Here is a 16,034-nt window from a genome sequence, read left to right as displayed (position 1 = left end):
GACGTGAGCAGAAGAATGTGGACAGAGCACAGAGGGGCTGCTGCAGGCCGGCGCCGTCGGAGCAGGGCGCTCGGCAGCAGGCGCCATTTCAGGCTCTGGATTAAGATTTGGTTTCGTCGTTGCCATGGTCTGCTCTACAGCATCTTGAAAATATACAGAAGTAATCAAAAGTTAAGCCAAAAATAGAATTATTATAATCTTACATAGTCACAAATTTAACCAGAATGGCCCAATTCATTGATTATATAAAGGTTTAGAACAAAATTAGATTGCATCATTAACACTCCACTACATTTGTGAGATCACATGTCGGGAAAACTCACCACATCCCTGTTCATCCGATCCGTCCCGACAGTCCTTTTCCCCGTCACACACGTGGCTGTATAAAACACACTCCGTGCGATCTTCACATGGCTTTGAGCCCCTGCGACACTTCAGGTCGTTTTTCCGAGCCGCGGGAGGAGCTACGCTCGGACAGTTGACCTCATCCGAGCCGTCGTGGCAATGAGAACGACCGTCACACACGAGATTCCTGGAGACGCAGCTCCTACGGTCCTTGCACTTGAAATCCTCTAAGATTGAACATTAAGGCAGATGAGACAATTCAAGTTATCAGTTAAGTCAGGGGCGAGTATGTTTACTACTCACATGCTTAAAATATGCACAATATTTAAAAAAAAAAAAGAAGAGAGATATTGACACTTAACCTTTAGATGGACATGTAGTTACACAAAAATCCTCATCGCCTCCATCAGGGCAGTCCTTCTTCCCGTCACACAGCTGGGCTACTGAGAGGCACACAGATGTGTGTCGACACAGCACAGAGGGCTCATGGCAGACCGGAGTATCGGGCACTATGAAGAGGATGTCAGAGGTCAAATCTGTGGCCCGATAGGCCACGTCTCTATGCCTTTAAAACAGCTGCTCTCATTGATGAGTGAATGTATTCTCTTTGTAACAGATTCACTTGGTCTGACCTCTGCCGACGTCCTTGAGTGCAGCAATCACGCCGAGCACCCCGCCTCCCACGGTCAGGACTTGGACCGGCCTCCCGTCGCGCCGGTCCCACAGAGTCATGACATCATCCGATTGGGACAACAGGAAGGGCTCGAAGGCCGCCACGATGGAGCCCGAAATGTTCCATCTTCTTCCAGCTCGGTGGCTTTTTTCCTTCGGCAAACTCATTGTCGTCAAACCTGTAGGAAGAACGAGACCCCACACTCCTTCAAGAGGCCTGCACTGTGGAAATAATAGCATTTCATCACAGTGACCTACGGACAAATAGACAGACCTGCCCTTTTCGAGTTCCAGAGAAGACTATTGGCCCTGAGGTCGAAGGCCATCTTCCCCCTGACTTCTCCTGCTAACTGCAGCACCTCTTTGGCTTTTCCTCCCATCATGCTCATAGTGAAGACTCGGTCTTCCTCCAGCCAGAGGACGTCGCCGCTCAGCCAGTCCAGATGCAGGTCTCGGATCTCCTTGGATGTTTGGTACAGCTGATGTGGGTACTGATCGTCGACTGTGGTGGTGCCGATGCCGTTTCCGTCACATGAGACCCAAAAAAGGTTCCCTCTCCTCTGTTCTACTTTTATCAGACAAACTACAGAGAATAGAAGCAGTTGATTCATGGCTCATGCTCAACAGACACTTGGCACAAACAAGTTGTATCAATTAAAACATCAATTATTTAGTTATCATTTGATCTATAGATTTGAGTTGGAACAAAGAATGTGGTTCTGATTGATAAATCCTCAAACTATTTGCATAATTTCTCTCATCTGTCAATAATAATACACCCGTGTGTGTACAAGCCAAGGAAAACTCGAAGCATTCACCTGGCAGTGGTGTTTGGACCACCTCCGTGTTGACCTGGGTTAGGCTGGTGCGTTGGACATGGCCAGTCTGGTTAGTCCAGTAGAGCCAGTCTCTATACCAGTCCAGATCAAATGAAAGGATGCCGTCATCGGTGGTAAACAGCTGATTTTTGGTGGACTCTTTGCCTCTAAACTCCAGCATGTTGACGCTTGTGACGGTAGCGTATATAAACCTTGGATCTGTGGGCCAAAAGAGATTAACACAGTTTAATGATGACCTCACAAGTTATAAAAAGACCGTTAATCCCATAATGGCAAGAAACCGACATCTACTGAAATAAGCTTTTTTGTAACACAGGAAAAGTTCTGATGAACCTACATTCACATGTCCCATCCAGCAACAGCACTTTGGAGTTCGGACAAGAGCAGGCGAAGCCAACGGAGTTGCTTTTAGTTAGCTGGCAGAGCTGACATGGAGTCTTCACACATGCAGAGGAACCTGATCAATGACAACGCCACAAGACATTTTGAGATGTGAATACTATTATTAGGATTATGATGATTAAGGTCACTAAATATGTACTCAGAAGTGTATTGTAAAGTTGTATTGAATTAAAAATGAATATAACTGGGTGCTGAAGGGGATATAAACTCAAACATCAGTGGAAATTCAGAGAAAGCATTTCTATTAAATCTGTGGTACCACATAAGTACCTTTAGGCTGTTGTAGCTCATGGAAAACTGCCATTATTGGGAGTGGACCCTTCCAGATAAATTGCTTCTTGTTCGGTTGGATCTGAGGAACCTGCCACAGTCCTTGGTCATCCACCCAGAAGAACCAACTTTCAAACACAGCCAGGCCGAGAGCCGGTCTCCTGTTGAACAGTCCTGTTAAGGAGTAACGGCCAGTCCCGTCCACCTTCACCGTCTCTATAGACTGGAGAAAATGTAACAAACAGTTCAGTATTATATTCATCATCATGACAACAAAGACCTACTTTATTGTACTAAACTTCAATGTATACATTATTTATTCCAGATCTGTGTGTTTCCTTAGCTGACCTTCTTGAAGTCGCTGATCCAGTACAGCCTCCTGGCGGCCACGTCAGCAGTGAGGCTGTGGGCCGCCTGAGCAGTGAGCACAGTCAGAGTGCTTCTTTGGGACGCGTCCATCCACGACTTCTCTATCGTAAATCTGTCACTGTGGCCGGCGTTGATCCAGAACATCAAGCTGGGACGAAGAGGAGAGAATTTCACGATCTCTTTGGGATCATTCATGATGGATGGATTTTCATGTTTGCTGTGTGTAAAATGTGCACCAAAATAAAAGTAGCATACCTCTCCACAGGGATAAGCACCAGCTCTGATGGGCGGATGTTTTTGCTCAGCAGAGTAGTGTAACTTCTCTCATCAGAGGCCTGCATGTAGATTGATTCTGTCTTCAGATTGGTCCAGAACAGGTTTCCATTTAACCAATCACAAGCTAGACCCTCGATTCCAGGCTCCCCTTTTAAAAAGAAAAGAAATCAGAAATCTATATTCTTTTATTTTCTTTAATATATACATGGTAAAAAAAAAAAACTACTGTTAGGCAAACTATTTTTTTTCCTTGCAAAAAAAATTGATTGAGTTGTTTGAAGACATTTAAAAGTTATTCATTAAACAAAACCAGGGGAAACAAATAGATGAACTAGTGACAAATAGTACATTATAAATTAAATAGATTGACACAATTTAAATTATAATACAAACCCATCTGCAACCACCATAATACTTTTAAAAGCAACACACCAAAAACCATCTTGGGTTAACTGACCAGTATAGATTGTCCGGCTGTGCTGCCCATCACTTTTGTAAATGCTGCCGTGGTCGTCCGCCCAGAAGTACCAGCCTCGGGAAATGTCAAAGGTCAGGGCCACTGGTTCCACTGGAGCGTCAATAACTTTAAACCGCTGAGACTTTACATCCAACAGCCCAATAGAGCTCCTCTGCACAGCTAGCAGCTTGGTGGCGTTGCCTGGATGCATGGAGAGAAAGTGGTGTGAATATGAGGATGGGAGTTTCACTTCCTCGAAGTTCAACATCCCACAAATTAAAGGCGTCAGGGATTACTACACACATCGCTCTAAGTTACATTATTATTTGTATTTTATTTATTAAATCACTGAATATTTGCAAGAAAAAAATACCCAGATGCAAAAATTCACATTTGCCAGTTTTATCCTCCTTTTATTAAAAGCATTTCAAAGTGATTCTGATTCCTTTCATCTCAAATTCAGTCTTTGATCTTGTTGAACTTTTCTTTCTTGCTTTTGTCATTAATTCGGCCACATCAAAGTGCCCCGTTAGTACATCAATTATCTTTTGTCCAAGTGCCCTTCATGATGTTTGTTGTTGGGTTTGATCTTTCCAGAGGATGAAACTCGCTGCTAATCTGACCAGAGCGTTAGAGTCGCACTAGATTTGATAGCCGACGTGTCAAACTAGTCCTGTAGTACTGGGTGTGATCCCTGGCTCTAGATCAGACCGAGTTCATCCAGATCTGAGGGGCCACGACATTTGCACGTTGATTTGGACACAACAACAAAAACACACCTGTGGCCAGACACGTGGAGGCGCCACTCAGTTTGAAGCCTTCTCTGCAGTGGCAGTAGTAGGAGCCGACGGTGTTGGTGCAGTGATGCGTACAGGGGGCTTTGGGTGTGGAGCATTCATCCACATCTGAGGAGAGAGTGTTGCATGTGCATCGAGAACAGATTTGGAAATTATACAGCAGCTTCATTAATCTTCTCCGTTTTCTAAAAGACGAGGGCTAAAGGGTCCACGTTGGTACTGCAGAGGGCAGAGCCACTCCAGACTACTACAGCCAGATTTTAATATATTAAGTGAACACACACCTTCACAGACGGCTCCGTTGGGAGAGAGCTTGTATCCAACGGGACAGGCACACAGCGCTCCCCAGGGCTCGTCGTCACACACGTGGCTGCAGCCGCCGTTGTTCATGGAGCAAATACGACCTGCAGGAGACGCCGCAGCATTACGGAGACGTCAATTTCCAAAAGGTCGCTGCAAAGAAGGTGAAATCTGTCCCGAACCTACCGCAGGTGATGGGCTCATCGCTGCCGTCCGAGCAGTGAATCGTCCCGTCACATCGCTCCTCAGCACTCAGACAGTTCCCCTCGGGACACCGTATGCCGTCCTCGCCACACGGACCTGTAAGGACAGACATTTAACCTAATATTTGGATCACATCAACACCTGGAAACATATCGCTACAGTAGATACTCTATAATGTCCTGCAGTCCCACTGTAGGGCGCTGTAGTCAACTCTCCATCATCCTCACCACAGTTCTCTTCATCGGAGTTGTCCAGGCAGTCGTTCAGTCCATTGCAGCGCAGCTCTTTGGGGATACAGATGTGGTTTCGACAGGTCCAGTCAGATTCCAAGCAGCCCTCTGCAGCCGCACAGTCCTCCTCGTCAGAGCCGGTGGGACACTGGTTTTGTCCGTCACAGCGGGCCGACGCATCGACACAGCCGACAGAGTCACGGCAAGGAAACTTCCCCGGCGGACATTCAGGAGAGCCTGGAAGTGCTGGAGGGAAGGAAAACATAATAATTCCCAGCTTTCTCTTCCAAAGACTGACCTTAACTTGTTTGTGGATCCACAATAAACACTTTTCATGTGTGAAGAACAGTTCTTTTGCTCAGGGACAGGAAGTACGCTTACCAGTGCAGTCCATTTCATCAGATCCATCCAGACAGTCTCCACCTCCATCACATCTCCAGATATCAGGGATACAGTTGCCATCATCACACTGCCACTCGTGTTGATGGCATCCCACACTTTGGCCTAGAAACAGAGAGAGAGACACCAACAGTAGGACAAAGATCAAAAGGTGAAGGCTTAAAAACGTTAACTGGCCTGTCAGTGGATCAGTCCAAGTCAGTTATTAAAATTAGACACACCTTTGAAGTGAAGATTTTTAAAACCCCACTATGAATGAAGTTAATTTCAAAAGGAATTGTTAAATTATGGTTTATTTCACCAGGAGTTCATTCTAGACGAGAAAAGACAAACTCCCACAGCAATGTGAATTATTATTTAAGTATATGAAGAAGAAAAAACATGGCTAAGAAAGACCAAGTTAGACTCGTCGTCACAGAGGGTCTCTCTGGGCCTCAAAAGGGCAAACTGCTATGGATTGGTATGATACGAATTTGCAGCACATTAGAAAAATAGCATTTTGATCCAGCCTGGGTAAGAAACGCAACTATCGCCAAAAACATTTTACTCAAACGTGTATAAACGCCAAAACAGTTACAGAAAGAGGGGAATTATCAAAACTCAGGCACACAACGACAAGACCTCCATTCAAATCCCAATAAAGTTTGTAACCCTGACGCCATGTTGCTTCGTTCATGTGTAGCTCTAAAGAAAATGTCAAAACGCCGCAGTGTTTGTATTGACATGTAAACATACTACAACAACTAAGTCACGCAAAAGAGTGATAACAAATAAATTCCTCTTTTACCTCGGGAAGTTCTCAGACCCGCCAGAAAGATCAAACAAATGAACCGGTCCATGTCGGCCCGCGCGGCTCACGCACAAACACAGCGTCACCTGAGAGGAAAGGCTTTAATCAGCTGCCACTGCTGCAGGTGCGCGTGCGACCACGGACGAATTCAACTTCCGTTAACACGTCATATAATGCAGTTTATAAATAAAATAAAATAAAATAAAATAAAATTAGATAAAATTAGATTAAATTAAATTAAATTAAATTAAAAATAATCATTGAAATTAATAGTGATATACATTAAAACCGGTTAAAAATACGTCGATAATTGCACGTTTAAAAGTCTTGCTAATTAATTTTCAGATATGCCATTTTTAGTTTAGACCCGAACGCATAAGAGGCCTATAGTGTGTTTAATTTAACTTCTGTTTTACTGGTTTACTGATGTTACCTACTACTACTTTTTTTTAAATATATATTTTTACGCACCGATCAACTCATAATAAGAATAATCAAAGCTTTGTAGTTCACCATTTGATGTTCACCTTTCTTCTTTCTTTAGATGTCAAGTTGATAGTTTGACTTAATCGGCAACGATCAGCTGGCGTGTCTGATGTCATAATGTCCGTTTAATGCTGCTGTCAGTTATGTCATAGCAGATTGTTTCATTGAAGTTGTCCAAAATTGTCGATTTTTACACTTCAGAGATATTGGTTTGCTGATCAGTAAATACTGATGTTGTATCCCCTTACATGACTCGGTGAGGTGACATTCACAATGGTTTGTGTACATTTAGGCTACAAATAGGGGATATAAACTCATTGAAAATGGTCTTTCTCATAAATGGGATTCACATCGTTCAGCCAGTGGAGGAGAAGTTACTCAGTTAACTCACTTAACTAAAAGTAGCACGTATTAAAATACTCCTGTATTCACAACGTAACTTAAGCAAAAGTATAAAAGCATAGCGTCATATTTAATGTGCCAAAATAAAAGTATGCACAATGACTCATTTCAAAATAATCTAGATCTTAATGGATTATAATGAATTAATGTATAATATTCACTTAATTCATCAACAATAGTGATTTAGTGACATTTATTTGTATTATGGTTGTTTTTTTTTGGCACTAATTTCCAGTCACGCAAAACCCATAACGTCCAGCAAATACTTTAAAGCAAAACTTCTGTTTCATGTTGTGACAATAAAGAACTTTCACAGAAGAAGAGTAATTACCTACTGAGTACTTTCCGTTTGTTCTCTTCGCGCATCATATGCACTTCATAGAGAATCAAAGCTTTGTTCCACCATCTTCTTGCTTTTGAGGTCAAGTGTGCAGCTGAAATTATGAATGGCCAACGATCAACCGGCGTTTCTGAAGTCATTACTGTCGCTTTCATGCTGCTGTCAATTATTATTATTGAATGGATGAAGCTGTCCAAGATTTTATATACATCTCTACTGAAGATGTTTTTATGTAGAATGTTTAAATAAACAGTTTGTTGTTACGTGTTTCCATGTCAAAATGGTCATTTAGAGAAAGAAATATGCTCTTATTTTCCTCACGTTTATTTATTTATGTTTATTGACAAATATTGATTCATGTCCAGAAAATCTTTACATGTTCGCCCAACTTCAATCGGGATTTTATTTGTTAGTTTTTGTCTTGAGGTCAAAACTTTCCAGATTTAATTTAAATACACTGATTGTATGTATTCATGTAGCCTAAAACTTGCACTGAAAATATTAAACTACGAGTGGGCATTTACAATAGAAACATTATGTAGCTATATTTAGTATTAGGCTATTCCAAGTTTATGTGGACTTTTTGAAAAAGGAAAAATGGCAAAATAGTCAATAATAAATAACCAGTGATTAAAATGCAACAAAGAACATTCAATTATTTTTTTTTTTTCATTGGAATTGTGAGTTAATTGCCTCTCTTGTGAGTTATTTGCCCTCGCCGTGTCCTTACAGGTCACCCGCGACCCAGATCGAGATTTGTGATTAACTCTGCGATTAACTGCGTTGCTTCCCCATTAATCACAGCGCAGCTCCTAATCTCCTTAACTAATATTATTGTCATGGCTTCTTATCAAAGGCATCTTTAATACACAAAACAATCACCGTAGTGCACGTTAACCCTTTTTCACACCTCTGCCACTACAAAGACCAACTGGTTTCGATACACAACGACCTTGTCACATCCAGGTCTTTGAGCGCTCCCGCGGATCACGCACGCCCCCTTCAGCTTGACAGCTCTCTGTTCAAAGGGGAGGGGTGGGATTATAAACCCCCGGGCTCAGCACCTCACCTGGAGCATTTGGAATCTACCTGTACGAGAGACAACAACACAGCTGGGAATTATGAAGGGACTAGCAGTGGATTCCTCTTTTGCGCTTCTTCTTCTTCTTCTTCTTCTGGTGGATTTGCTCGCGGCTCTCAGCCCACAGCCCTTCCCCGTGATGCACCCCGACGCGGTGCTCCGTGAGGCGAGCGCCGGCTCCAGACGCGTCGTGCACAGGCCGCAGGTCAGCAGGCTGAGCCTCTACATGATGCAGCTGTACCGGACCATGCTGCACGAGGACCGGGACCGGACCCCGGCTGCCAGCGTGAGCCACGCCGCGATGGAGGGGGACAACGCCGGCCTGCACGCCTCCGACTCCGTGACCAGCCTTGTCGCCAAGAGTGAGTATTCATTAAAATGTCTTGTATCACTTTGTGAGTATGGATGTGTGTTGATTTAATTTTTTTAATGTAATCAAACTTGATGATGTAGACTTATTTCACCACAACTTCCCTATTAAGAGTCATAACATGTTTACAGATGATAATGTGTCTTTCTGGTAAATGTTTTGCCATGATTAATGAATAACAATTTTCTTCTCTCTTATTTCTCTCAGGCTGCCAACAGAATGGCAAGAGGTGGTCCGTCACCTTTGACATGTCCTCCATGTCTACAAGCGATAACATCCAACTGGCCGAGGTTCGCATCCGCCTGCCGGCCTTCGCAGAGTCTCCCCGGGCCTCGGTGGACGTCTACCACTCCCACAGGGACGGATGCTCCGGCATGCACTGCCCAGAGAACAGGCTGTTCGTGGGCCGCCTGGAGGCTCGTCCCAGCGAGATGGTCTCCCCCTCCTCCTGGAAGGTGTTCAACATGACGGAGGTGCTCCTCCGCTGGCTGGGGAGGCCTCACTCCAGGACGGAGGAGGATGAGGTGAAGGAGCAGGGAGAGCAGGAGGGAGTCCGACACCTCACAGCTGACCGGGTCATGATGGCGGTCTTCTCCAGGCAGAACCCCAGCAGCCAGCGAACGCCAACGCTCATCCGCACGGTGGAGCACTCCAAGTACGTCAGCCTGGACCGGGAGCGAGGCAGCGGCGGCTCCGGTTCCAGGCGGACCAGCCGCAGGGCCAGGAGGCACCACCACACCCAGCAGCAGGGACAGAGGGTGGCCGGGGCTGCTCCTGCCAGCAAGCCGGCCGAGGAGGCGAAGAAGGGTCCTCTCTGCAGGAAGGTGGACATGATGGTGGACTTTTCCAAGCTCGGCTGGAGTGAGTGGATCGTCTATCCCAAACAGTACAACGCCTACCGCTGCGAAGGGAGCTGTCCAACGCCGGTAGATGAGACCTTCACCCCGACCAACCACGCATACATGCAGGTAAGACTGATGCTCCTTTGTCTTTACCTACAGGACATACGGTCGCTATTAATGATCCACGAATACCCTACATGTGTTCTCATCAAACTTGTTCTCTTTCTCTCTCCAGAGTCTTCTGATTCTTCACCACCCAGACAAGGCGCCGTGTCTGTCCTGCGTGCCGACACGCCTGGCGCCGCTTTCCATGCTGTACTTCGAGGGCGGGAAGATGGTGATGAGGCATCACGAGAACATGGTGGTGGAGGAGTGCGGCTGCCACTGAGTAAAAGAGCTGGAAACCTTTTTTGGTTGAAGACCAGATCGAACCACAAGAGTCTCCAGCCACAGAGCTGAGCTACTCGGAGGCACTGAGTGGACGGGGCGTCCACAGGCACTTTACAGAGACGTCCCAGTTTGACACTGGGACGGAGGCTGCTGCCCAGATGCAGCACATGGAAGAATCCGGCTTCCTGAATTATGGGTTTTAAAAATCTTTTAGGAGACGATCGGCTGATCTTAATTGTGCCCTGGATCGCAAGTGGATGAGTTACAATTCAAGTTCATATGGATTTATTATGGAAATGGATTGATCCAGTTAAGATGGAACACTATAAAAGCACAATATAGTCACTGACTGAAGCACTATAGACGATTCACAAAAGAGGCTGTACGCAAAAATCTCTGCTTTTTTAATGACTAAAGACTGAATATTTTAAAATGAATGCAAATGTTACAACAGTGGAAGCGCTTTTAAATTTATTGAGATGTTTGGGTCACATTGACCCATTTGTTTGTTTGCTATGTAGAATTATACAATAAATTATTTCCTATCTTGAACAGTGTTTGATGGTTTTTATTGCTGCGTTTTCTTTTGACAGGTCTGCAAAATATGGATGTGTGTTGATTTATACTATATATATATATATATATATATATATATATATATATATATAATATTATATTATAATATTCAGTGATTTATTCGTTTCTGCCACCACTTGGGGGCAATAGAAACAAAATAGAAACAAAACATTAATTATAGTAACATACAATAATAACACAGACACTGAATCATTCAGTGTAAAGTCAACAAATGAGTCAAATCACATGACATATTAAAAGTTTAATGTCAACAATACTTGTTGTCAAAGTGTATTCAAAGTAGATAAACAATTTCATGCACCGGTTACAGTAGTGTTTTATAAGCAAACACCATTTTTAACACATGTGAAGCATTAATGCCATCTTGTTTTCAGACTGAATCTGAAAGTGGATTACATGGCTCAGTAAGACTCGTCTTTTGATTTCAACTGACATATATAAATATAAATATATATATATGCACAGTAAACCAAAAAAAAAAAAAATTTAAATGTTGGGAATCACTGTGATCCTCGCAGCCGACTCTCTTCAGATGTCCATTTCAAACTGGTCATCTTCAAGACAAAGAAAAGACACCGCAGTCCACGTTTATAAAAAGACATGAAGGATTGCAGCTCATCTCACGTTTCAAGTTCACATATTTACCTGCGCTCTCTTCGGTGTGCAGGTTGTGGTTGGAGTTGCTGGCGGCCGTCTGTTCGGGCTGGTTGGAGGCGTTGACTTTGGGCCGGGTGACGCCCGGGATGTCCGGCAGGTTGGGAGGCGTACGAGCCAGAGGGGACGTCCGACACTGCAGGAGGAACTTCCTGTCGTAGATGATCCTGGTGCCTGCAGGCAGCAAACCAGTTACTTACTGTCAATATTTCCCCAGTACAGTACGGTTGGGCTTCAAGTGCTGCGTTCATATTGTCAATTTTTGGCTAGTCTACCTACGACCTACTTCAAAATAAATCAACATGCAATAATTCAAATAAAGTGCATCTGCTAGCCTTCATATTTAACATTTCTAACCAGTTTAAAAGGATAGAACAAAATCAAATAAACTTCAGCTGCTAATATCGCACTTCTATCAAGCATACAGCTGTATTTGGAGCTTGCAGACACAAAATTAAATAAACATTTAAATCCAACAGCTAACCTCAACATAAAACACCTGTAACTAATAAAGTCGAACACATCCGTACATGCCCCATGACCTATTTTCTTTGGTCCCTATCGGTGATGTTGACACACCCTCAATGACCCAATTCAGTGCTTATCTGTGTAAATCTATCATCGTCTGTTACAGAACACAGTATCAGTTATAGTGGACATGTGCACCCGGCGTCACCTTTCCCACACATACAGAGGGAACATTTTCTATTTTACATCCCAGGGAGTAAAGCTTATTGATGTTTGAGTAAAAAAGACTAAATGGGACAAACAGCTAAAATAGTGGTTATCAGCTTCCATGATGCATTTATAACACACAATAAGTTCATATTCTTCCTATTTATCATAAAACCAGAGTGTCCAGAGGAACCAGCATCTAGTAAACATGTTGCTGCAGCTCAACAGCAGTCTGCTTTAATAACAAGACTATAAATAGGATATGACCAGGGAGGGGCCTGGATTTGACCATACAGTAGTTGATTGTGTAAGTGTACATTAACAGGAGTCTACTATCCATGATTGACTGATGAATCATGTCCCTAAACTATAAATTAATACAGAAATCTACATAAAGCCACTGTGGAGAAGATTTAAAGAATGCATGAAATATTGATAGGCAACCGTTGCGCAATATAGTCTTTCCATAGGTGTGTAAATCAGAGACGGGGTGTGTCAGTACACAGACAATAAAAAAGCAGCTTTATGTATAAACCCACAGTGAGTGTAGGCAAACAAGCATGCAATGGAGTACCTGGTGGTCTTTAACCTACAGGAAGCACCAACGCTGTCAAACATTAACAGAACTGTGGATCCCTCCCTTTACAATGAACTGTTTGTTTCCTTATTTTAGGAAAAATGCAAAACTAGAAAAAAGGTGTCACCTTTAAATCAACTGTCCAATGTAGTGTAATGGTGTAACATCAGTGAAATATTGTGCAACTTTCTAAATCATATACATGTCCACTCCACTTCCTGTCTCCAGTATTAGCTCCTATTTCCCATGAAAGTGTCCCTTAACGTCTGTTGCCCTCCATTATCACAGACAAGCCCCAGTGGATCGTTACCTCCTGGCGTGGTGCTGAACAGAGTCCCCCCGGGAGTCGTGGAGTAGTCCTGGGGCATGTGGGCAGCATCGTGGATGGTGACCCGTCTGACGGCCGGGATATCCCGGCTCCTGGTTGTCTGACCTCCCGCCGACATCTCTCAGCACACCGGGGCCGCTTCGCGCTACTTTAATAAAACACCACAGACGCGGGAAAAAAAGTTGTTTCGAGGGCTTGAAGGACGCTGAAGTTGCAGTCGGACCGCAGAAAAGTTCCCTTGTGCCTCCACGTGGTGAGAACACATCCAAAACAACCCATGGACCGCCTTCAAAACATCACATGGAGCGGAGGGCGGTGATTGGCTGAAAGCAGGGGGCGTCACAACACGTGGCGGTTGTAGTTTCCCTTCTTGTTTCCGGATCGAAAGGGCGATTAATCAACCACAGATCCTTCAATCTATCTAAATGCTTTTTAAAACAAAAGAGCGACAATAATAATACAAAGAAATATGTGGTCGACAATTTAAACTTGTTTTCACATCATAAAGATAAACACGTCATAGCAAACACAGTGTAATAACTAGGGCTGTCCTTGACCAAATTAATTTTTACACTCATACTGATAAATTAATACGGTACATCTTTAAAACTGAGTTTCTCAACAAAGAATCACCACTTCAAATCTTTTAATCAGAGACGGGGCCATAAGTCATTCAGCAGGAACAAGAAACGAATTAAATACGAAAAGACTAATTGACTAAAATCAAAACTGGGGCAGCCCTAATAATAACCAATATTGTATTTGTTAAATATGTATATTTTTTCAAAGAAATCCGCAAAATCAGAGGGCATCATAGAATTATTTTTATAAGGATGGTCCCACATCAATATAGGTTTCCTGGAATACATAAATTTCAAGGAAAATACTGTTAAATCGGTATAAAGCAGCTCAGCTGAATATGCAAAATCTGAGATTTGTTCCATGGAAAAATGCAGGATTTAAATGGAAAGTATTCTGTCAACATGGAAAATAAAGTTACCAATAAGAAACCATAATAAATTTATATTTAATCGAGTTTGGTTTAAATGAAGCAGTTTGTTCAAAGAAAACAAAAAACTGTTTATAAATAAAGATCTTTACATTACATATCTTTGGACAAATAAAATGAAGCATGGCTGAAAACATGAATCGTATACACAATACTTTTCTTTTATAAAACAGGACACAACATTTATGTCACATCTTTGTTTATTAATTCTTGTAAATGGTTTGAGCTGGTGTACAGGGTAAGATGATCTATACATATCTTCATGTCAGAATGACTCTGATTGAAAGGCTTGTATACATATTCACGTTTGTTTGTCCTCTCTCTCCAGGACAATACAAAAGAAAAGAAAACAAGTTGTCATAGCTACAAAGCCTCTACATTCCCCATGATGTGGGCATTGGCCTACTCTAGATAATGCTTAAAGAACATCCATAACAACTCTATGAGGGTGCATAGCATTCTAATTAAATAGATTTTGACATATATTTATACATATATTTTCATAAAAACATCTTTTTTTTGTGCATGTGCGCAGTTGCATTCCTTAGGATAGAGTAATATGATATTGCGTTTACATTGTCATGTATCCATTCTAAAGGAGTATAGGTGATCGCTATTCTTTCGCGACAGTTAAAATTTTACAATACTCTTTTCTTTTCTTTTTTTTTTTTAAATACATCGTTGAAGGTTACATGTCCTCTCAAGTCTGGTAAAAACGTTCTCTCTTCTCCCCCCTGATCCAACACACACACACACACACACACACACACGGTGGAGTTTAATTCATCATAGTGCACAGGCTCACTTATTTGATTAATTAATTGCAAGTTAAATTAGAGTATAATGGCTCAGAGTTAAAATCCTTAAACTTTTAGTCCTGCTTGATTTCTCAGTGAAACCCTCTTCATACATTTTCGAATAATCCATCAAAAGAATAGATTTTCTCGCATGTAATTATGAGCATAATGTTCAATAATAAGACAGAAGCCGGCATCCATCTGGGTAATACTGATCGAATGATGCACATGCATCACATCTCCACCACTTACAATGACAAATACTACTTTAGTTACTGTAGAGAGGTACTTCTCCAAGCAAAATACTTTGAATGGCTGTTGCATAAAAATGCCCCAAAGAGTGATTTCTGGGTGGTGAAATCTTAAGGATTGTGACTTAAACGCAAAATTAAATTTACCCCCCCTCATCTCCTAGCAGCAGATTCCTAGTCTGCCTGACTCCTTGATGCTTTATCCGACTGACGTTTCTGGAAGAATCTATGGCCTCGACCATGGCTGTGAAACATCAGTAGCCCAAGTGTGCTGCGTATTGATAAATCAACGGCTGTGTCTGTGCTGCTGAAGTAGCAAACCGATTTGTAACAGTAAATTCTCAGAGTCCTCTCCTTGTATCAGTTTGGTCTCACATCTACGATGCTCTCTAAACTATATACAGTGCATCCGGAAATTATTCGCACAGCTTCCCTTTTCCCACATTTTGTTGTTACAGCCTTATTCCAAAATTGAATAAATTCATTTTTTCCTCAAAATTCTACACACAATACCTCATAATGACACAATTTTGAGGAATTAGAATTTAGTATGGAATAAGGCTGTAACATAACAAAATGTGGAAAAAGGGAAGCATGTGAATACTTTCCGGATGCACTGTAGCTTGATCATATTTAGCTTGCGTTTCTTTGTAAAGAGGGAGTAATGCTTCACAAACATCTTTTTGGTTGGTTCGTGTTCATCGCCACCTAGTGGAGAGGAAGGCTCTCACACAGATCTGCACGCACAGGGCAAAGAGTTCAATACTTTGTCTCCTCTTTGGTCTTATTTGAATCAAAGAGCTACCGACCACCCACCAACACACACACACACACACACACACACACACCATCCTGCTTCCCAAACCCACCCCCCACCGCCCCAAC

General features: G+C 42.7%; 1 protein-coding gene and 1 pseudogene across 2 annotated transcripts; one reads left to right on the top strand and one right to left on the bottom strand.

Annotated features, from left to right (window-relative positions):
- The first annotated feature begins 8,798 nt into the window (after window positions 1-8,798).
- On the top strand, window positions 8,799-10,482 carry LOC311029417 (nodal homolog pseudogene; annotated as a pseudogene). Its single transcript has 3 exons — window positions 8,799-9,021; window positions 9,237-9,997; window positions 10,107-10,482. The product of its transcript is annotated as a nodal homolog pseudogene (transcript).
- A 635-nt stretch (window positions 10,483-11,117) lies between these two features.
- LOC311029858 (eukaryotic translation initiation factor 4E-binding protein 1-like) lies at window positions 11,118-13,361 on the bottom strand. Its single transcript, XM_084035258.1, has 3 exons — window positions 13,075-13,361; window positions 11,504-11,686; window positions 11,118-11,412 (listed from the first exon to the last, which is right to left on the bottom strand). Exons 1-3 carry the CDS (start codon window positions 13,208-13,210, stop codon window positions 11,387-11,389), a joined length of 345 nt encoding a protein of 114 aa, XP_083891384.1. The 5' UTR covers window positions 13,211-13,361; the 3' UTR covers window positions 11,118-11,386.
- Between the last annotated feature and the right edge of the window lie 2,673 nt (window positions 13,362-16,034).

The sequence above is a fragment of the Eutrigla gurnardus genome (assembly GCF_963514095.1).
Source record: "Eutrigla gurnardus genome assembly, chromosome: 19".
Taxonomy (NCBI): Eukaryota; Metazoa; Chordata; class Actinopteri; order Perciformes; family Triglidae; genus Eutrigla; species Eutrigla gurnardus.
This window is presented reverse-complemented; position numbering and strand designations above follow the sequence as displayed.